The sequence below is a fragment of the Melospiza melodia genome, chromosome 19 (assembly GCF_035770615.1).
Source record: "Melospiza melodia melodia isolate bMelMel2 chromosome 19, bMelMel2.pri, whole genome shotgun sequence".
Lineage (NCBI taxonomy): Eukaryota > Metazoa > Chordata > Aves > Passeriformes > Passerellidae > Melospiza > Melospiza melodia.
The window spans coordinates 6,519,713-6,540,863 of NC_086212.1; the positions used below are offsets into that span (position 1 = coordinate 6,519,713).

At 45.7% G+C, this 21,151-nt stretch overlaps 1 protein-coding gene across 1 annotated transcript in view; it reads left to right on the forward strand.

Moving 5' to 3' along the window:
- TOP1 (DNA topoisomerase I) overlaps positions 1–19,345 on the forward strand; it is a 65,435-nt gene extending 46,090 nt beyond the window's left edge. The window contains exons 9-21 of the mRNA XM_063172202.1: positions 3,745–3,860; positions 7,097–7,218; positions 7,903–8,025; positions 9,426–9,613; positions 10,233–10,377; positions 11,416–11,559; positions 12,582–12,767; positions 14,257–14,325; positions 14,906–15,020; positions 15,706–15,833; positions 16,873–16,967; positions 17,676–17,825; positions 17,942–19,345. Coding sequence (XP_063028272.1) covers positions 3,745–3,860; positions 7,097–7,218; positions 7,903–8,025; positions 9,426–9,613; positions 10,233–10,377; positions 11,416–11,559; positions 12,582–12,767; positions 14,257–14,325; positions 14,906–15,020; positions 15,706–15,833; positions 16,873–16,967; positions 17,676–17,825; positions 17,942–18,044 — 1,684 coding nt within the window. The 3' untranslated portion in view covers positions 18,045–19,345. The remainder of the gene's footprint in view (positions 1–3,744; positions 3,861–7,096; positions 7,219–7,902; positions 8,026–9,425; positions 9,614–10,232; positions 10,378–11,415; positions 11,560–12,581; positions 12,768–14,256; positions 14,326–14,905; positions 15,021–15,705; positions 15,834–16,872; positions 16,968–17,675; positions 17,826–17,941) is intronic.
- The last annotated feature ends 1,806 nt before the right edge of the window (positions 19,346–21,151 follow it).

The window sequence follows — 21,151 nt, forward strand, 5'->3', positions numbered from 1 at the left end:
CAGCCTGTTTGACAAATGATTTCTGAAAATGAGTTTTAAATGAAAAACACTTTCTGTCTTGCCCAGGATCCTTAAGTAATATCACTGAAGTTGTACTTTCACCCACTCTTAAATTTTTTTAGAAGCTTTTTTAAGTAAGTCTGACCTTTGTGGTTCATTTGGAAGACAGACCTGTGATGCATCAGTAGTGCTCTGTGTAAGAAACCTGCTGGATTTTTTTTAACCCTCCATAGTAATTGAAGCTGTTATTTCTAGATTTGAGGGAGCTACCATTTTGTGTGTTTTGAAGTTTTGGCCTTAGTACTTCCCTCATTTTAGTGCATATGTACTTCTTGAAAGAATGTGTGTTTTCTGCCCACTTGTAATGTATTTTTATGACCTTTCAGGGGTGTTTCCTTGATCTTTTCTCAGATCATTTGGCTGTTTTTAATAGATCTGTAGAAATGGGGAGAGTCTTTGCAATCTTCTTCATTCCTTTCAGGTTCAATCCTTTACTCCTTTATTGACACTATTACTGATTCATTCTTAAAAAGAAAAAAAATCTTTTGTAGTGTTTATAGTCTTTTCATATTTCTCTTTAACTGTCACAGCTTCCTCAGAACATCAGCACTTGCAAATCTTTTCCATACTTGAATACTCCCTTAGAAACTTGGGTTTCCAGCCTCTCCCCAAAACTTCCCCTTTTTCCTGAGCAATCCACTTTTTTCTCAAATCCTTTGACAGCATATTTAATGTGCTGTAACATTACTAAACTACAGGGACACAAAGCAACAGGAAGCTACAGAGAAGGTCTTTTTAAGCCTGTTGTCTTTTTGGCTTTGTCTCAGCTCCCCTTTCTGGTTCTGTCTAACAATATTCTGTTATCCCAGCTCCCTTCTGTTGTGGGCTGTATCCTTGAACAGCAGAGCTTTACTGGAAAGCTGTGCTGTTCTCCCCTCCCTTACCTGGGCAGCTCAGGCCCCTGTAGTGGTGTTAAGCCCTGCAGTTTGTGCTTACTGCTGAGGAAAAGTGCCTTGGAAAGCATGTTTTGCAGAATTTGGCACAAGGTAGCTGATTCCTTCTGCTGATGTTCCTGTCATCCATCTGCAGCTCTGTATAGCCTGTCTCTGCTGGACAAGGTTTCATCTGCACTTCACTTGTTTCTCTTAAGGGCATTTTATGTTCCACCCGAGTCAATTTTCTGAGCATCTGATACCTTTTTTTGGCTGCTTCCTCAAGTGCTTGCTGCCTTGAGCATTTTGATCCTCACTTGTGTGAATGCTTGATGCAGACATCCCCAAGGCACTGGCCTCATTCATCACTGTGTGCAGCTCTTGCTGAGGTCATTTTCATGCCCCATCAGTGTGTGAAAAATGTGGTCCAGAAGTGCACCTTAGGAGCACTTCTCCCCCCTTGTGTTACAGCAAGTTCATTTCCTTGAGATAACATATCCCTGAGGTTTGTTCTGGGTTTTTTTTGTCCCCCAAGAATGTTCTCTCTTTTCATTCCACTTGAAAGATCTTCTCCAACTTTTCCTTCCTGAGCCACCCTGGCATATTTAGACAGGGTTGATGTGGGTTTTAATTAAGAAGCCTTTATGACTGATGAGATGTTGCTGGAATCAGTAAGCAGCATTCTCCCACAAAATCCTGTGTACAACATTGCTTTAGAACCAGAAACTGCCAAGGGCAGTGGTGCTGTAATGCTTTTCCTGTTTGAAACTAAATGAGGATGAAAAATGAGCTACACTCAGGAGACTCACTTTTATCTTTTGTCTTAATGCTTATGTGTGATGTGTAGGAAGGTGGAGGTGGGATTGGGGATGGTTTGTGGTCTTTTGGGGGCACACTTTCTGGTACTTTTGAGCTTAGAAACTACCCCATGAATCCCATGTTTCCTTGTAGCCTTCCCAGAAGGCACAATGTCCTTCTGCTGTCTATTTAAACTGCTGCCTTTCTAATACTGCTTTTACATGCATCCTTTGTAAAAGAACAGAAAGGGATAGAGGTACTGAATTTCTCACCAAGTAAATACCAGAGGAATAAATTTTAAAAAACAAGAATGACAAACCTGTCCTGAAAAGCAGTAACTACTGTGAATGATGCCCTTATTTTATTCTTACTGGAATAAAATTGCTCATTGTGAGGAAGAAGTTTATTCTGGCTGAGAGTGGTTTAGATTTATTTTGCTGAAAGGAGCTTCTGGGTAGAAGAACCTAAGCCTATGTTTGACAAAATATTTATATTTCTAGCTTCTAATTAATAAAAGAAAAACAAAACAAAGCATAACAATCATTAGGAATGTAAATATTTGGAATCTGTGTCAATATTGGTTTCTTCTATCAACATGGTTTACTCAAGCCCTCTTTTCAGCCAGGGACTGAAGTCTGACATGCAGTTCTGTATTGATAGCTGGGTTTGGGTGCTTTGCTGTTAAAGCTGTTGAATCTCATCAGAAGTCAAATCCAGTGGTGTAGTTAAAGATGGTGCCTTTCAAACTCCAGCCAGCTGCTGTGTTGCTGCTGCTCCTAAATTGTTGGTATACAGACACAAGTGAAGCATTTTGAGTGTCTTCTAGCAGAAACTCTTGTCTCTGTACAGTGTTTATCTTCCATGCTGTGACTTCTATCTCAGTAGACATGAAGCAATCAGTGCATCACAGCTCCTGAGATTCAGGCAATCCATGCACATCCTTCCTCAGCTGCTGTGGCACCTGGAATGGGAATGCTGCTCCTTAGGGCTGACACCAGACAGAAGCTTAAACCCCTTTTTTTTTTATTGTCATGGCTGCTCAACAAAGTTGTCTGGGCAATTCAGAGACTGAGTGCTGTGACAGGTTAATGGCCTTGCAGCTGATTGATCACTAAGGTGAAATAGCCTTTCCCAGCAGGGAATCCTGTGCCAGCAGCATGTAGCAGTAATGTCGTGGTAATCATGAAAGGAGCTTGGAGGGGAGCAGTGTGGAATCAGTGGCCTGGAACTGGGAACTGGGGGGAGGATCCTGGCCTGGCAGGACCCTTTTCTCTGCAGATGAATTGCTGACCCTGTTCCCTTGGAATGTGGGATTGGTGGCGCCTGCCTTGCTGTGTTGTGATACCAAATGCATCACTTGAAAAGCATTTTTATAGAGCATTTTTAAGGCAAACATGCAGTTTTCTGGGCTGCTCTGTTTTTATTCAGCTATGCTTTTCTTACTCAGAGAATTGGAATGAATTTAAAATAACAGAGCAGGTTTTAGTCTTTCTTGTCCAAGCAGGTTTGTTCTCATTTAGGTCATAAATGAACATCTGTTTCTTTATCTCTGCCCTTAATGGCATATTGTCCACATCTGAAAGCAGCTGCATAATATACCACAATTGTTTGACTTTGCTGAGCAGGCATCCTGGACCTGATGTTGGATCACAGTTGAAACTAATTTGGCATGATCCTAGCTGGTTTACAGGGCCCAAGTCTTATTTTCTTAAGATCTAAGCAATTTCAGCTGTGTGATTTTGTGAAAAGAGGAGCACATGAGAGGTGAGGAATAGGATGGCATCAGATAATCTGCAGCCCAATTGTTCTGCTCATGGTTATGACTGTGCTTTTGGAAAAAGGAAAAGAAGGAAAAAAAGAAATTAAATAGTGATAGTACATTGAGTATTTGTTGGTGGTGTGTACCTGACAAAGCAGTGATTTCTTGCTGGTTTAGCATACTCTCCTACCCACACAGTAATAAAATGAAGATCGGGAGCTTAAAATTGTATTGGTTCATATTTCTCTCTTGAAGGTGGGAAGAAGAGCGCTACCCTGAAGGCATCAAATGGAAGTTCCTAGAGCACAAAGGTCCTGTATTTGCTCCACCATATGAACCTCTGCCTGAAAATGTCAAGTTTTATTATGATGGTGAGTTAATCTGTGTTCCTACTTGCTAGGAAGAGAAATAAACATCTCAGGGTATTGCAATGTTCTTCTGGGGACTGAAGAGCTGAGGAGGTGGTTGTGTTTTAGTGGTTCACTTAAATCATCTCCTCAGCAGCAAAGTGAGGTCTGTGGATGGAAAGAAATTTACCTGAGCCTGCTGAATTCTGCTCACTGAAGTGACACAGGGATTGAACCTGCTCTCAGTCCCTTATGGGGTGAATCTCTCAGGTTCCTTAGCAGAATGAGGGTGTCTGATGCCTCAGACTAGCAGTGACCAGTGGAGTATGTAATTGTAGCTGCCTCATCACTGGTCACCTTTAGGCTTGCTCTTGTTTTCTTTAACCTCAAGAACTGCAGCTTCCATCATCCATGGTGAAATTCATCATCATTTGGTGGCATGAGTGAAATAAAAGACAATTGAATTTGGGTACAGATGATTAGGGTCTTGTAGGAATGAATGGGATGACCCTGGTCTCAAGGACACAGCCCTCTCATGTAAGTTATGGTCCCATTCCCTGACCACTGCCTGTGGTAGAACTAATTGGTGTGGGATTTAAGTATCCTGAGCTGCCTGGCTGCTAGAGGCTCATGTGGAAGGGATTATATGATGTGATGCCTGTTGGAGCCTGGACTTGATGACCTGTGTGTTTCCTTTCTGTGATCATGTTAAATGAAGGATCAAATTAACCCAGGATTGAATTAAGTGGGAGGTATTTGAATGGATGAAAATGTAATTTTTGGTGATGGGGACATCTGCACATGGAACTCTTCCAGGAGCAACGTGCTGTTTTCATGTGACATGACACAGTGTTTTGAAATACTGAGGAATAGGTGGCATTACATTTTCAGCAGCAAAGTAGTGAAATAAATACGCTGGAGCCTATTAAAGGCCATCTCCAAGCAAGTAGCACAGTGATCAAGGATGTCTGCAGCCTGCTTTCTTAGGGTTTGATAAGAACTGATGCAAAGTTGGAAATTGTTTTCCTATACTGAAAAATGCATGATCTCTCCTGTTGTCTAGAGAAGGGGAGGGGCAGCCTGCACTGTGCTATCCCTTGGTGCAGACAGCAATAAGCTCCTCATCTCTCCAGCCATCTATTTCTCAGAGCCTCTGCAGGGATTTCTGCAACCTCTGCCTCTGTCATCACAGAAATTCATCAATAAGCTCAACAGTCATGGGCTGGGCAGGGAGGGGGTCTGGCAAATAAAGACATCCCATAAGTCTTCCTTGAGAAACTAGGCAAAAAATCAGATGTCTGATTTACTCAGCAGCTGCTGAGAGCCTCTGTCTGTGCTCACAAGGCATTGTCTCATTGCAAGATTATCCCAGGGTGATTTGTAGAGCCCAGTAATGAGGCTGTGGCTGGCCAGCAGCCGGCTCACACTGGAGGAATCTGTCCCTGGCTTAGGGATTCACTGCCTGCTTTCATCTCACATAAAAACTGCTGGGGCTCTTGGAAGTGCCTGCAGTACTGACTCAGGGAAGGAGCTTGAAATGCCAGAGCCATCCTTTTTCAGTGCCTGTGGGTTAACCAGTCACTGCTCATAGGTGGCTCTGACTTGCACATTTTTCTGTAGATGGGGCAAGGTAAGAGTGTGGCACTTGCAGTCATGGCCATGGGGGTTTTTCTGCTTGTTTTGTCCCCTGATTGCTCTCTGGTTTTCAGTTTTAAATCAGGTAACTAGTATTCATGCCTCTGCAATAAATCCTTTCTTTACCAGCTCTGTCACTAAAAGCCTTTTCAAACCTTTGTGAAAAATAAAAGGAAATTGTTTCCAATGAAATATATTCTAAAGTGATTAGATAAAGGTGACTGAGCCTTCAGCTAGCTGGGAAAAATATCAGACATTTTAGCCCCATAACATGTTACTAACTCGATAGCCTCTGTTAAGCTGAAATTGCAGCCTGGAAAAACAGTTTCCCTTGCTGTCTCTCCCTTCCCCCATTTCCTGTTATAAGCAAACAAATGCTGTATTTTAGGTTACAGCTTAAAAATTGGCAGAGTTACTGTTGGTGTAATTTGATTGTGGAATATTCTCAGATCATTGGGAGGATGTTTTGCTAAGTCCTGTTTTACTAGGCTTTATAGATCTTAAGGCTTTTTAGCTGACTCTCATGCTTTAATTTTAGAGATGATGCAACTTTTGAAAATATGTAGTAAACCCAAAGCATGGTAATTTTTTTTTTCCAAGAGCACAGATTGAAGAATTTCCTGTGTTCACTTGTGTGCAGTAAAATGGTTGTTAAAAATCCCCAGGTATTGACATCCAGGCATTGGAACTTTAAATATTTCTTGCAACTAAACTAGCTGGAGACGTGAGCTGCATGCAGAATCCTTCAGAGGGATCACTGGCACCCCACATTTCATCAGGAATGCAGTCAGGACCAAAAAATGCTCAATAGGAATGTTAGATGTTGAATGCACAGCCTCAGTGCAGCAGCAGCCTCTTTCCCTTGTGCTTCATTCTCCCCTTGCAGCAATTCCACTTTGTGCTGCAGTCATGCAGAGAAGCTGGAATGTGACCCCTCCATTCACTGACAGCTCAGTCTTTCTTAAAAATGACTGCCTTGTGAGCCTGCTTTGGAGAGGCAGGAGTGCATTCCCACAGCAGAGGGAACAATTAGCAGAACCCTGACACGTTTCCTTGCAATGAGGGAGAGTTCAATATTTGGCATCTCTCTCCAGCCTATTTGTAGAGTATCCAGAGGAAGGGCTCTTCCTGCCTACAAGTAGCTAAAGGCTGGAAGGGCTGTTCCAAGGTGGAGTCTGTCTGTGCATTGAAAAGGAATACAGAGACTGTTTTTCCCACATGTCTGAGTGCTGGAATATGAAATTTAATGAAATCCCTGCCTTTTGGACATCAAACAGCAGTGCCTCCCCAGGAGCACACCCAGCACGGGGGTGGCTCAGCAGAGGGCTTCCTGCAGCAGGCCTTTTCCCCTTCCTGCCCTGCAGCCCAGGCCTGCCTCACATCAAGTTGCTGTTGCTTTTTTTAATGTTTAGATTCCAGAGGAAATTTTTTTCAAAATGTTTGTGGTGGAAGTCAAGCAATTGTGCTCCTCTGCTTCCTTTGTCCATTCAAGTTGCTGTATTATGTAACATCTCAAGACAAATTTCTCTGTAGTAAAAATATAATACTTTAGGGTAGTTACTGTGTTCTCTATGACTTTGATTCCTGTTTACCATTTTCTTTAAGAAGAAAACCTTTCTTTGTAGGTAAAGTCATGAAGCTGAGTACCAAAGCAGAAGAAGTTGCCACATTCTTTGCAAAAATGCTTGATCATGAGTACACTACAAAGGAGATCTTCAGGAAAAACTTCTTCAAGGACTGGAGAAAGGTATGCACATGGTCCTGGGCTGTGAACATGGCCAGTCTCCTCAGCACTGACCAGAGAAAAGGGGCTGCTCTTCCATGCACATGAAAGTTGGCTTGAGGCAACTAAATGCTGCCTCAGACTGTAGCTGTGAATTTTGCCATTTATCCTGTAGTTTCACCAGGAAGGGCCCTACCATAAATACCTTTCTCAACCAACAAAGTCAGGTTCCTGTGTTGCAGCACCTTGGGGTGTACTGACTTGCCTGTTAATGCCTTGTGTAAAAATCAGATTTGCTGCAAGGAAACCCCTTCCAAACAGAGATGTTCACTTCAGTCATCAGCCATAACAGCAAGCCTCAGATAAGTTTGGTGCAGTTTTCCTGGATATATTTCTGGGTTTTTCTCCCCATCCCTCAGCAGTCCCAGTCAGGGTGTGGGAGTTCTTTGGAAAGTGGTGCAGCATTGCCCAGTGCCTGGGCACATCAGAACCCTGCAAGGCCAGTGCTCCATGGGATCTGCTGCTTGTCCTTCCCTCTTTTACCTCAGCTGGAGTGAGCCTGTGCAAGAATTTGGGGATTCCTGGGGGGGTTATTGTGAGAACCTGCCTGTGGTTCCTGTTTAGGCTGCCTGGAGTAGGGTAAGCTCTGCTATGCATGAAAATTTTGTGTGTGTGTGTAAACTTAAAGCACTGCTTTCCTTCTGCAAGGAAATGACCTCTGAAGAGAAGAGCACTATCACCAACCTCAGCAAGTGTGACTTCACCCACATGAGCCAGTATTTCAAAGCTCAGTCAGAAGCTAGGAAACAGATGTCCAAGGAGGAAAAACAGGTACCAGTGGGAATTCTAGGAGGCTTCATGGTTGTAAACATCTTTGTGCAGTCATTCCCCTTGCTGTGCATATGTCAGTGTTTTTCACCAGCTTTCAGATTATTGCTTTCATGTGAGCTGTGCAGCTCAGGTAGGGCAGAGCACTGTGTTTACAGCTGAATCTTCTTCCTGACCTGAAGTGATATTGATAGGGCTGATCCTGCTTAGGGAAAGTTAGGTCAGTAACTGCTTAAGTTAAGTAACTGCTTAAGTCAATAAAGAGAATCAGAGGTGCTGCCTCTGGGCTCACTGGTCCCTGGGAAATAATGAGAAGTGGATAGTCAGTTAAAGATGGCTTAGATCAGGATGGTGGAAAGGATGCAGCAATGCCATTAGGCAATAAAATGAGAGAAGAAATCTTAAACATCAAGTAATACTGTTTTTTGAATAAAAAATGAATTTTATTATCCATCAGCATGGCTACATGTCTCATAGGTTAAGAATTAAATTAACTGCAGTGAATGTTGGAAGGTGGAAACTTTCCCCAAGTTCTCAGCTTGATCTTCTGCAATGCTGTAGTAATTGTTCTTTGAATGAAGGGCCTGGCAGCTTGGAATTACAGCCTTTGGGATCAGAGGGATCCCATCAGAATGGAGAGCCCTTGTTTTCCTGCTGTTTCTGTTTGATAAATGTGAGCAAGCCCTTCAGTTCTTGTCCATGGTGGCTCTTAAAAGGGAGCAGAAGTGGCTTTTTCTGTTTCTTAGCTGGTGCAGCAGTGCTGTCTGTGGGTCAGATGTTTTATTTTGAGCTGCAGTGTTTTTATTTTTCCTGCTATATAATTAGAGTTCAGGCACAGAAATATGCAGTGAAATCTCAGCACATTCTTTCTTAGAAGACTGTGTTCTGCTTGTGAAACCATTTGCTGACACAGGCTTGACATGCAGCAGCCTGGAGACATTCCTTTGCCTGCTTTCTGATGCTGAGTTCAAACACTGAAGTCTTTTATACACAGAATTTTTATACATAAACAACAAGACAGGAAGTCCAGTGGATGTCAAATGCTCAGTATAAAATGTAAAATAGCAGTACTGTGCTGGGAGTACTCTTGAAGCTGAGAGATATGGATAGAGATACACCCCTCTATTGTGGCAAAATTGTAGCTGCCTTCACCAGCACTGATCTGTTTCCCTCAAATACACCTTTTCAGAGTTTTCACACATTCTTTCCCCTTTTCCAGTTTGTGCTTTGTGCATTTTTGCTTTTCTGGCCAGTCTAATGTACTTGACATGATGGGGATCTGGTTTTTGGTTGGGTCTTCAGCATTAGTGTGGTGCAAATACAAAAACGTTTCAAATCTTGCCATATAAAGATGCGTGGGGTGCTGCTTGTGCCATATCATCTTCGCTTTTGGCTTTTCCCAGAAAATCAAAGAGGAGAACGAGCGGCTATTGAAGGAGTATGGGTACTGTGTGATGGACAACCACAAGGAGAGGATTGCCAACTTTAAGATTGAGCCGCCAGGTCTGTTCCGAGGCCGTGGGAACCATCCCAAGATGGGGATGCTGAAGAGGCGCATCATGCCCGAGGACATCATCATCAACTGCAGCAAGTGAGCCCTGCATGCTTCACACCCTGCCTTTGCTTTCTAGAGCTCATTTGTAAAACCCTCTCTGAATTGATACTCAAACATGTAGGATTAGGGATGCAGCTTATCTTGTTCTCATATGGATAAGAAACTGAGTCATGCAAGCAAAGACTGAGCAAGGCAATCATGGGTTTCTTGTAGAACTTTTTCAACATATTTTCTTCCTCACGCCTACAGCCTGCATCTGCCTAAAGTGCCTTTCCTGCTACTCTTTCCAGAAAATAATTTTCTTATACATAGGTTGCCCTACCTTGTCTTCCATGATGTTGAAGGCTAAGGTTTGGTGGCCTTTTCTCACTCTCTCTAGTCCTTATAAGTGTCCACACTATTAGTGTTCACAAATCAAAACTGGTCCTAGCAATTACAGTATAATTCTTCAGCAGGTACATGTTAGTAGCAATTACATTCCTGATCTTTGTTCAGTTTTATTTACTTGGTTTCCTGCTTGTGGAGATAATGCGCTTCTGTTGCCTCAGTTCCTTTCCCTGCACTTTCTTTGCATAAGTTTATTACCTTCTCTGTTTTGATGCTGGTGGGATTTTCTTTAACTAACTTTTATCATCTGTTTTGTGACTCTCTGTAGGGATTCCAAAATCCCTGCCCCTCCACCAGGACACAAATGGAAGGAGGTTAGGCATGATAACAAGGTGACCTGGCTGGTGTCATGGACTGAGAACATCCAAGGCTCTATCAAATACATCATGTTGAACCCTAGCTCAAGAATTAAGGTAAAGATCCAGTTAAAAAAGCAAAGCTGAAGCAATTTTGCTGGTCATATTTCCAAGAAGCAAATGTAGCTCATGGTTAGGAGAGAGATAAGGGGTAAAGCTGTATCTGGCTGTTTCATCCTACAGTGGTTGAAAAACATAGGGAAGCTTCTGTGCTTCTGTTCCCCCTTGAAAAGAGAGGATACAGTTACTGCCCAGGAGAGCAGGTGAAATCTGGGAAAAGTCTCCTGAAAAGCATCCTGTCATTTCTAGTAGGAATGCTTTAACCTGTGTAAACCTAAAAGGAAGCAATTTATCCAAGAGCAGTCTTGCTCTGGTGGATATTTCACATACATTTGGCCTTAACTTCCCTTGTGTGGTGTTGCAGTGAAGTTCTAACCATGGGTTGTTAATTAGTTGTTTGTAAAATTAAAAACCCAGCCAGGCTCCTGGCTGAGAAGGCTGGTGAGGAGCTCATGACTGAAGGAAAATAAACTCCTGCTGTGGGAGCAAATACCCAGTCTGTGGATCAAGTCCATAAAAGCAAGAATTTAAGCTCCTTTCATGCAGTCTTTTTCTGAGAGATTTTTTTCCTGGACTGGAAACAAGGAGTTTGTCCTACAAATACAGGAGGAAAAATATCTCTATTCCTTGTGAATTCCTGCCCTCTTTTTGCTGTGTCTTGAATATATAATAATGATGATGAACTGTTGATATTGCTTTTGCCTTTTATGGGTATTTAATTACACAGCTGAAAGAACATAAGTGCCATCTGAATAAAGCAAAGGAAACCATTTGTATTTTGAGAAGCAGGGAAGATATGTTCTTTTGTGTCTCTCTCTAGTTGCTTCCATGGAAGTATTTAATATCATGGAAATCTGAATGACCTGCAGCTGTGTGGCAGCACAGTGTGAGGCTGAGCTGTGCAGCAGCAGCATCTCAGTGCTTTTGTACAGCAGGACTGTTTGCCACACATGGGCTTGCAAAGCCTTGAGATGCAGATTGGAGCTCATCCTCTGCCTGCTCTGTAGTGCTGACTCTGTTCCAACTTCCCTGCAGGGTGAGAAGGACTGGCAGAAGTACGAGACAGCTCGGAGGTTGAAGAAATGTGTAGATAAAATCCGGAATCAATACCGAGAAGACTGGAAATCCAAAGAGATGAAGGTTCGGCAGAGGGCTGTGGCACTGTACTTCATTGATAAGGTGAGGCTCCTTCCTTGGCTCCTCTCACCCTCCCTGTCCTGCTGGGAATACTTGGGAATGCTGTCTGTTTGTCTTGAAGGCAGAATTGAGCCCAGTTACTGAGGTATCCTGAGGCTTCCTGGTGGGCAGGCTCCTTTTCCTTCCCATTACCTGGAATCCAGAGCAATGCACTATTGTACTAAACACAGCTATTTCAGGCAGCATTGTTTAGTTCAGGCAAAACTCACAGCCTGGTTCCAGAATCACCCAGTTGGATTAGTGGGAAGTTTGTGTGGGCCTTTTGTCTCCAGCTGCTTCAGTTTTCCTGTTGGGAATTTCTGCTGGTTTGTCACCTCTTCAGCATGAGGTCACAGTTGTGAGGTTTTGTAATTATGCTAATTTCTCCACCACAGCATAAAGAAAACTGCAGTTGTGTTGATGCATTTAGAGCAACATAAAACCAGTTCCCAGAGAGCTGCTCCCTAGTAGCATATGGTGTCTTGACTAACTAAATTAACAGGTTTTCTTCAAAGTGGTTTGATGTAAACTAGGGACCTTGGATGTGAATAATTCTGGTTTCATATGACCACTGAAGATTTCAAAAGTTAGAAATTGTTTTAGCCAACACTGTGGTTTTATGCAGCCAAGTGTAGCATTTAGATAATTTATACAAGCCAATATTTATATAACCTGTATGCTATTTGAAATGTATTTAGTGTGCAGTGAATAGGTTGGATCATAGAAGATGAACAACTGAACTGTATGAATTGTTTCAAGCTGAGTTGACATGGAAGTCAATTTGATTTTTAAAAACTGCCACACTTTTTGAAATTAATTTCCATTACTCAGACCTGTCTCACAGTTTGAGCTACTTATTGAGCAAAAGTTAGTAAAGCATCCTGGCTTAAACTCTTAAAAAAAAAAAAAAGGAGATATTCTCCTCTGGACCCTGCTGTTTTAGCCAGTATCTGAAGGTTTGCAGCATCTCTTTATTCTGGGGATAGTTTGAATTCATTACCTCTCTTGTCTTGATACAAATGTAGCTTGCCCTGAGAGCTGGCAATGAAAAAGAAGAAGGAGAGACAGCTGACACCGTGGGCTGCTGCTCTCTGAGAGTAGAGCACATCAAGCTGCATCCTGAGCTGGATGGGCAGGAATACGTGGTTGAGTTCGACTTCCTCGGCAAGGATTCCATCCGATACTACAACAAGGTCCCTGTGGAGAAGAGGGTAAGGCACTGCACAAGCACATACATACACTGAATAGCACAGAGGTGTGGTCAGCACAGTCTGCATGCCATTAACAGGTTGCTTTACCACTGCTCAGATACCAAGCCAGAAAATAAGTCAGTCAGTGTGACATCCTTGTGGTGTGGCACAGCCCAGCAGATGAGATGTTCAGACATCTTGCAGCTCTTCCCTGTGGTCTCAGTGTGAGGAGTTGATGTACAGAAGTGTAACAGCTGTGTTAGACAAGCTTCCTGGGTCTCATTCTCATCATCAGAGTTGGTTTTGTCACCTCTAGATGCTGGAGTTGCCCATGTGATAAGTTACATCATAAATGGTTGTGAAATGCTGCTGGCACTGGCAGAGCAGCAGTTTGATTGGGGCTTTGATAATAGACACCTCTCTCACAGTGGTTTGGGTCACGTTGGAGCTGAGCCCTCACAGATAGATCTTGATCTTGGCTGCTCCAGAGCCTGTGGAGAAGGTGCACTGATACCTCTGGCCTGTGAACTTGGGTGTCTGCCAGCCAAGACTTCTTATGCCATGTCAATTCTTTTACTTCTGCTATCCACCAGTTTCAAATCTGCTGTGATTTTGGCCTCATTTCAGAATCAATCCCTATCCAGCAGCATGAACCTGGAGGGCACTATGCAAAAAAATTTTTGTGGGTGTAACAACTTTGCATTTGGCCCACAACTCTGTGGTCTGAGATACCCTGTGTATAATACTGTGTACTTTCATGACAGCCTGCAGTAAATGTTGGTGCCTTGAGGAGCAAAACAACTGGAAAAAAAAATGAAACTACTGCTGCTCTAGAAATTAATGTGTGCTGGAATTCTTGGTTCCCTTGTAAAGAAGAAAACATATTTTTCTATTTAAATTTTTTGGTATCTCTTGGTATTTTTTCAGTTCTTAAAATGGGCAGTTGAGTATTGTGGAACTAGAAATCTTTGTATATTGGCTGTCCATAGAAGAATGTGCGTTGTTGAGAAGCTGGAGAATTGGAGCATGCAGAGCTGGGATTTGTGGTCTCTGTTATAATCAAAGATGCTTTGATTATTCTCCCTACCCCAGTGAGACATGTTTGGGATGAAATTGTATGAAACAATGCAGCAGGGTTGGTTTCTTGGAGCTTCAATCCATGGGAAATGGCTCAGGGGTCTCTTGGGCACAAGTAATAATGGAGAGTAAGGAAAAGGCAGCAGCTTGGGGGTCTCTTTCTCTGTTAGGCAGCTACACCAGAGCAGTTAGGTCTCCTGACTGTAATTTTGATCCAAAGGATGATGAGGGCATCTTGTTGCTGAGGAGGAACCTGCAGCACAGGCATTGCATTGAGAGATGGGTCTTCGCCTGCTGGGAAGTAACACCCAGCATCATCACTGTTCCTGAAAGCAGTTTAATGGCTCCCTGGCAGTCCTGCTTTCATACAACTTTGTACTGCCCAGTGCTGTCTGGTCTTGTGCCTGACATTCCTGGTTTTGTTTTCCTGCAGGTGTTTAAGAATCTTCAGCTGTTCATGGAGAACAAGCAGCCTGAGGATGACCTCTTTGACCGCCTCAATGTAAGCACAGAGTTCATGGTGAGGGTGGTGGAGCATCCTGAGCAGGCTTGCTGTGCACCAGGCAGTAACAGCTGCTCTGTTCCAGAAATGGTTTCATGGAAGTTTTGTTCCAGAGCACCTCAGAGCAGTGAGAGTCTGTCTCAGCCTGGTGTCTGAATTGTCCACTGTGCCCACAGGTTCCCAAAGCAATGGGCCTTGGTCGTGCTGAGCCTGCCTGGCTCTGACCTGGGAAGGTTTTTTCAGAGTTCAGAGATGATGAATAATGTGTGAGGTGACAGATTTTCACATCCCTGTCTGCACACTCGGCTCTGTGGGAGCACTGTGGTGGTCCAGGCACGTTTATTGTTGTTGGAAACCAAAACCTCCACACCAAAAAAATCTTTTTTGGCCTCTTGTGGTACTTGTTTCCAATGTAATACTCGTTGGTTCTTTGTTCACTTTTGCTGTGGTTTCAGTCATGCTGTGGCTATTCTGTTGTGGTCAGCTCTGAGTGCACCAGGTCTCAGCCATGGACCCTGAGGTTTCACAAACACTGTGGTCATTGCTAGTGCTCACTGTCGTCTCCTTTCTGCTTCTTTAGACCAGTATCTTAAATAAACACCTTCAAGACCTTATGGAGGGGCTGACAGCCAAGGTATTCCGTACTTACAATGCCTCCATCACGCTACAGCAGCAGCTCAAGGAGCTCACGAATCGTAAGTCTTGTTCCTGAAGCTGTGAGGGGAACAGATCTTACCCTGCAAAACAGATCTGGCTTCCTTGGCTGAGCCACAAGCCTGTATCTGTTCACCACTTCCTTGTAACAGTTCTCCCAGTGCAAATGTCAGGCAGCTGAGGTCTCTGACCAAAAATCTGCTGTAAGACAGTATTTTAAGGTAGTTGAGCAGAACACAACTGACTTGTGAGCACACCAGGGTGTGCTTTCCAGGTTATGCCTATCCTTAACCAGATCTGTTTGCTTTCTGTTAGCTGTCAGGTGCTGTAGATGACAGGCAAGGCAGGTGCCTGTGTAACAGCCCCATCTTTGATGCTGCTCATGCACAACCCCTGTGAGCAGTGCTGCCTTGCCCTTTGCAGCTTTACCAAGTGGGCACATTGCACCTGTGAAGCCCAGTGGTGTCCTGGGCAGGGTGGTCCTGCTGTCCCCTGCTCTGGCTGTGCTTCCCCTCTGTTGAGTAGAGGTGGTGTCAGTGGTGATGAGGAACGTCCAGAGGGAGTTTGGGGCTGGGATGGAAGTGGCCAGCTTGGGAGTGTAATTGGAGTGCAGTGTTGAGACTGGACAGAGGAGGGGAAGGTTGGTTCTGCAGTGGCTGTGGGACACTGGCTGTGGCACCACACCCCAGAGAACTCAGGTGTTCACCACTCTCCTGTCCTTCACAGCGGATGACAACATCCCAGCAAAGATCCTCTCCTACAACCGTGCCAACAGAGCGGTGGCCATTCTGTGTAACCACCAGAGAGCTCCGCCCAAAACCTTCGAGAAGTCCATGATGAACCTGCAGAGCAAGGTACCTCCCTCTGCCCAGCTCTGAGGGCTCCTGCATCTCAGGAGTCAGCATTCTTTTCCCTTGGGGTGGAAGCAGGGTTAGGGTTAGGGTCAGGAGTTGGTGTGCATCAGATATGGGCCTTCCAGTGAGCTGGAAGGGGCTTCTTTGAGTTGTCTTTTACCTGTAAAGAACAAGGTCAGGCCCTTTTTCTGCCCTTCATCCTATAGCTGTGTGTTCTGCTGCCTTTGAAATTTGAGAGCAGCAGTCTCTGTGTCCCCTAAAGAACCTGGAGTGGGCAGCCACCCCTGTTGTGTGAATCCCAGGCCATTGTCAGTGGTATATAGTACATTATGCCCCTCTGACTTGACCTCTTCCTTTGCAGATTGTTTCTGGTGAAGGCCATGAGGTCCAAAGGGGTTAGGTCTGTTCCTGGTCTGGTTTTAGAATAACCTTCACAATAAGGAGTTCTGGTTTGGCACTGCAGTGTCCCCTGCTTCCATAACACCTAACATGGCTGCCATCACCCTAGATCCTAGAGCTTGGGATGTTTAAAGGGAGTGGTTGAATGGGGGCTGCAAAATGCTGAATTTCCCTGAATCCCAAACTTACTGAAGTAGAACTGCCTGAGGCATTAACACCTTGCAGTGTGTAGGATTTGGGGCTGATTCCTACTTGAGGGATCAGGGATCATTCTTCCATGTAGCCATCAGAGAGCTGGTAGTGGTGATGGGATGCAGTGAAGGCAAACAAGCTGCCAGGACGGGTTTGTTGGCCAGACCAAGCCAATTCCTCAGCCTGCATGGTTGTAGCTGTGTGAGAAAGCTCCCAGCACCAGCTTGTCTTTGGAAATGAGTGAGGCCCTGTTTTCTGAGGGGGATATCTCACCACACGTGGCTGTGCAGTGCCCAGTGGCCTGACTGCTCTGCGGGAGTGGATCTGACTGCTGGTAGATTCTGAACATGGTCACAAAGTGGCTCTCTGGGTCATGCTGCCCAGGGGTGACTGACACAGCTGTCAGCAGCTCGTTCTCAGTGTTGCCATCTGATTTTGCCTCTCCTAGATTGATGCCAAGAAGGAGCAATTAGCTGATGCCAGGAGGGAACTGAAAAGCGCCAAAGCTGATGCCAAGGTCCGGAGGGATGAGAAGTCTAAAAAGTAAGGCTGGTGTTACTGGGCTGAGCAATGCTCCCAGAAGGGGTCCTTTCCTGGCCTGTGATTTGGGAAGGCTTTCTCTTGCCCTTTTCATTTTGTGCATGAAGAAATGGCCACCTTTGGGGTGGTCTGACCTGCAGTTCCTGTCGTGGTCACTCGTGCCCAGCCCTCAGAGCTGAGCCCCTGCCAGTGTTCACCCACCCTGCTGCTGCCCAGGACCAATGTGCAGCAGTGCTGCCTTCCTGGGGAGCCTGGGCTTGCACAGATAAATAATTAATTAATTACACAGGCATCTCCCTGAGCTCCCCAGTCCCCATTGGAAGCCCATGGCACAGACCATGTGCTGGGGCTCCGTGTGGGCTCTGCAGAGCAGCCACGGGGGAGCTGAGATACAGGAGCTCTGGAAGCAGGATCACAGCATGACTTACTGAGGGATAGATGGGCTGGTGTGGGAGTGGGTGTAGCATCAGAACAGTTCAGGCTGTTGCTTCCAACCCTTTAAAACAAAACTGCTGCTTAAGATTCCTGCTCTGCCTCTTGGAAAATGTCAGTTCTTAATTGCATGTGCTGAGTGTGTTGTAGTCACCATCTGTGCTGACACAGCTGCCCTGTGTGGCTGGTGGCATTGCTTACCTTGAGCAGAGTCCCTCTAGGTTCCCACAGTGCTGACAGGGCATTAGGAGTTCAGTGCTTTGTTCTTTGCCACCCCAGGACTGTGGAGAGCAAGAAGAAAGCAGTGCAGAGGATCGAGGAGCAGCTGATGAAGCTGGAGGTCCAGGCTACAGATAGGGAGGAGAACAAGCAGATTGCTTTGGGCACCTCCAAACTCAACTATCTGGATCCCAGGATCTCTGTTGCTTGGTAAGCCCTGCCTGGGGTGTGCTGGGGTCACCCACCCCACTCTTTCACCTGCAACAAGGACAGGGTCTCTGGCCTTTCCTTTATTGCTAACTCTAACAGCATCTCCTCTCCTGCAGGTGTAAGAAGTGGGGAATTCCTATAGAGAAGATTTATAACAAAACCCAACGAGAGAAATTTGCCTGGGCTATCGACATGGCAGAGGAAGACTATGAGTTTTAACCTGTTTTTATTGAGATGAATTTTATGGGAAAAGGGAGTAGCCTGGTTTTTAGGGAGATTGATAAACTGTGAGCCTTACTTGTCCTTGGATGCTGGGGAAGGGGGAGGAAAGGGGCAAGTGAGCATCAGATAAAACAGCCAACATCTTGCAGAAAGAATAACCTGGAAATATCTTAAAGGAGCTGAGCCAGTTGTCCTATGGACAACTTATTTAAAAATGTTTCAGAGATCCAAATTCTAGCTGTCTGGTTTGTGTGGTTTTTCTCTTGAGGCAGGGCAAGTGGATGGGGGATTTGTCAACCTTCCGCCAGGCAAATTCACCATCACACTGAGAGCGTGGGAATCTTTAGCTACTGTATACAAAATCCAATTATATTGGTGCGTTTTTACAGTTAGGGTTTTGCAATAACTTCTATATTTTAATAGAAAATGGACTCCTTAACCCCTGCCCTTCCCCTCCCCCTCCCGCCCCATTTCAGAATTTAACAAATAAACAAAATTTAAGGAACCCAACGCACCTGTTACAGCTGTCACTATAGTCATGGAAATACCCAAATCTTTTTCAATTTGTCACTTGAAACAGTCGTGGCATTGGAACATGAATTTACAAAAATCCACCACATTTGTTCAGAGCAAATCATGATGGGAAATCGGCCTCCTGACTTGAGTGTTCCTATTTTAAATGTGAATTTTTATTTCTTTTTAATTATTTTAAAATATTTAAACAGTTTTCTTTCTTTATGATCTTAAAGATCGTGTAGGTTTGGGGAGCGGGTGGGGGGAGGGGGCCGTGTGATGGAAAGATGTGTGTGGAATTTGAGGACAAGTGAAATTGGAAACAAATGACATTCCCATCACCCTTTGTTCTGAACACGCTCTGTATACTTCCAAGAATTATCTACTTTTTAGGTTTGTCAGACTGTTTTACCTTTCCCCCCCTCCTTTTTTTCTAAGCCCCACTCCTCTCTTTTACTTGAAAGATTTTATTGTGTAAAAAGAAGTTTCACAGGTCAATAAATTTCGAGGGAAATGAGCATTGGTCCAAAAAAGGAAAATAATCAAGATTTTAGGGCTTTTATTTTTTTCTTTTGTAATTGTGTAAAAAAATTTTAAAAATTACAAAGCAGAATTTTAATGTGAAACCTTTTTTTGCTATAATCATTAGTCTTAGAGGCATTGTTAGCGTAGTGTGTGTGCAAGACCATTTCCTGCAGCCTTTCCTCAACAAGTATCTTCTATTTTTATCATGAATTCCCTTTTAATCAACTGTAGGTTATTTAAAATAAATTCCTACAACTTAACTGAGTGTTGGTGTCTCTGTGTTCTTTCACCTCTGGTCCTGGATGTGAGGCCCCCGTGGTCATTGGATTGGTGGGTGCAATTCCTGTTGCCAGCAGGAATTCCCTGAAGGACGTGCCCATCCCTGCCTTGCTGTGGTTGTGCTGCACCCTCTGTGGTGCCCAGTGTGCCTTTCCAGGCAGGCACAGCTCCCAGTTTGCCTTGTCCTGGGAGAAGCCCTGCCCAGAGAGCAGGAGCAGGGGATGGATGCAGTGACCCCAGAGCTGCTCATCCTGGTTTCTCTGTGCCTTTTACTCAGCCCCAGCCCTCTGCACAGAGCAGGATGGAGGGAGAGCAGCTCCTTCCCCTTCATGGCTGGGAAGGGCAGGTGATGCCAAGGGCAAGGGTGATGATGCCAAAGGTGAAGGCAAGGACAGGTGATGAGCTGATGGATGCATTCTCCTCCCTGGCGCTGGGAGCAGCCCTGGCCTGGTTCCTTGTGCATTGTGGAGCAGACACAGCCCTGGCTCCTCTGCAGGCACCTCCCCGTGGCCCCAGAGCTGGGGAGGGCTCCCAAACCCCCGAGGGTGGCTGTGGGGTCAGGCTCGGCCAGCTGAGCAGGGCAGCCAGCCCTGAGCAGGGCTTCCTGCTGCTCACTGCGATCTTCAGGCACTTTGTTGTGGCTGCACAAAGCTGGAGTTTGGCAGGAGCTGCCGTTTGCTCTCTGGGGCCTTTCCAAGGTGCAGCGGTGAAAATGCCAGAGGAGAGGGAAAGGGGCTCATTGTGCTCCCAGCCTGCCCGTGCCTGAACAATGCAGCCTGTAAAAATATCATTTCTATTTATACAGCCCTCCTTCCCGCCTGCAGACCTGGCCCAATTATCCCATATCCTACAAACTCCAGTATCTTACACCACTGAGCAGGGAATTGTGGAATGCAGTGGGAAGGGATGTTCTGTCACAGAGGGGTTCCCCCACCCCAGCACTGCTGCTGGCAGATCCACCTCCTCCCTGGGCATGGTGGGGTGCTCTGGGAGAGCTGTGTCTGCCTGGAAGTGCAAGGCCAGGCTGGTGTCCAAGGCTGGAGTGTGTTGTGCCTCTCTGTCAGCGAGGAGGAGAAGGAAGTTTAGTGCAGAACCCACCCAGCTCCCTTCCAGCACTGGGGAGCACGGGCTGTGTGCTGGCCAGGGGGCTGAGGAGGGTTTAATCGGTGCTTTTGCCTGTGGCACAGCAGGGTGAGGACCACACACCCCACGCTTTCCGTGGAGAATTCCCAGAGCCCACTGAGTCACTGTGCAAACAGAGAAATGGCCGCAAACGTGCCACATCCTGTCTTGCATCCCTCGGCTGCTGCAGCGCCTGTGCCCGCCTGCCCCGGTGCCACCACCCCCGCAGCACGGCCGGGGAAACTGAGGCAGCAGTGTTGAGAGCGCACAAACGTAGCTTTGAACTGCGTCTTGTGCAGCACGGGCCCGGCGGCCAAGGGGAGGTGCAAAACCCTGCAGGATGCAGCCCCATCCCCCTTGAAGCCTTAAGGATTCCAGGGTTGAAAATTGAAACCAGGTGAACGCGATATTAAAGAAGTGTGTGCTCCCTGCGCAACGCTGAGGAGCGGGGACAGAGAGCCCGGAGCTGCAGCGGGTTTCTCACCCAGAGGGAACAACGCAGTGCCGGGAAGGGGCAGGGGCCGTGCCCAGCCCCGCGGGGAGCGAGCGGCACCGCGCCGGCCCCCGCAGCGCTGCACGGCCCCGGGCGGCTCTGCTCCCCATCCCGGCACAGCAACACCGCGCCGGGGCTGCCCGCACCGCCTGCCCCCTGCGCCATCCTGCTC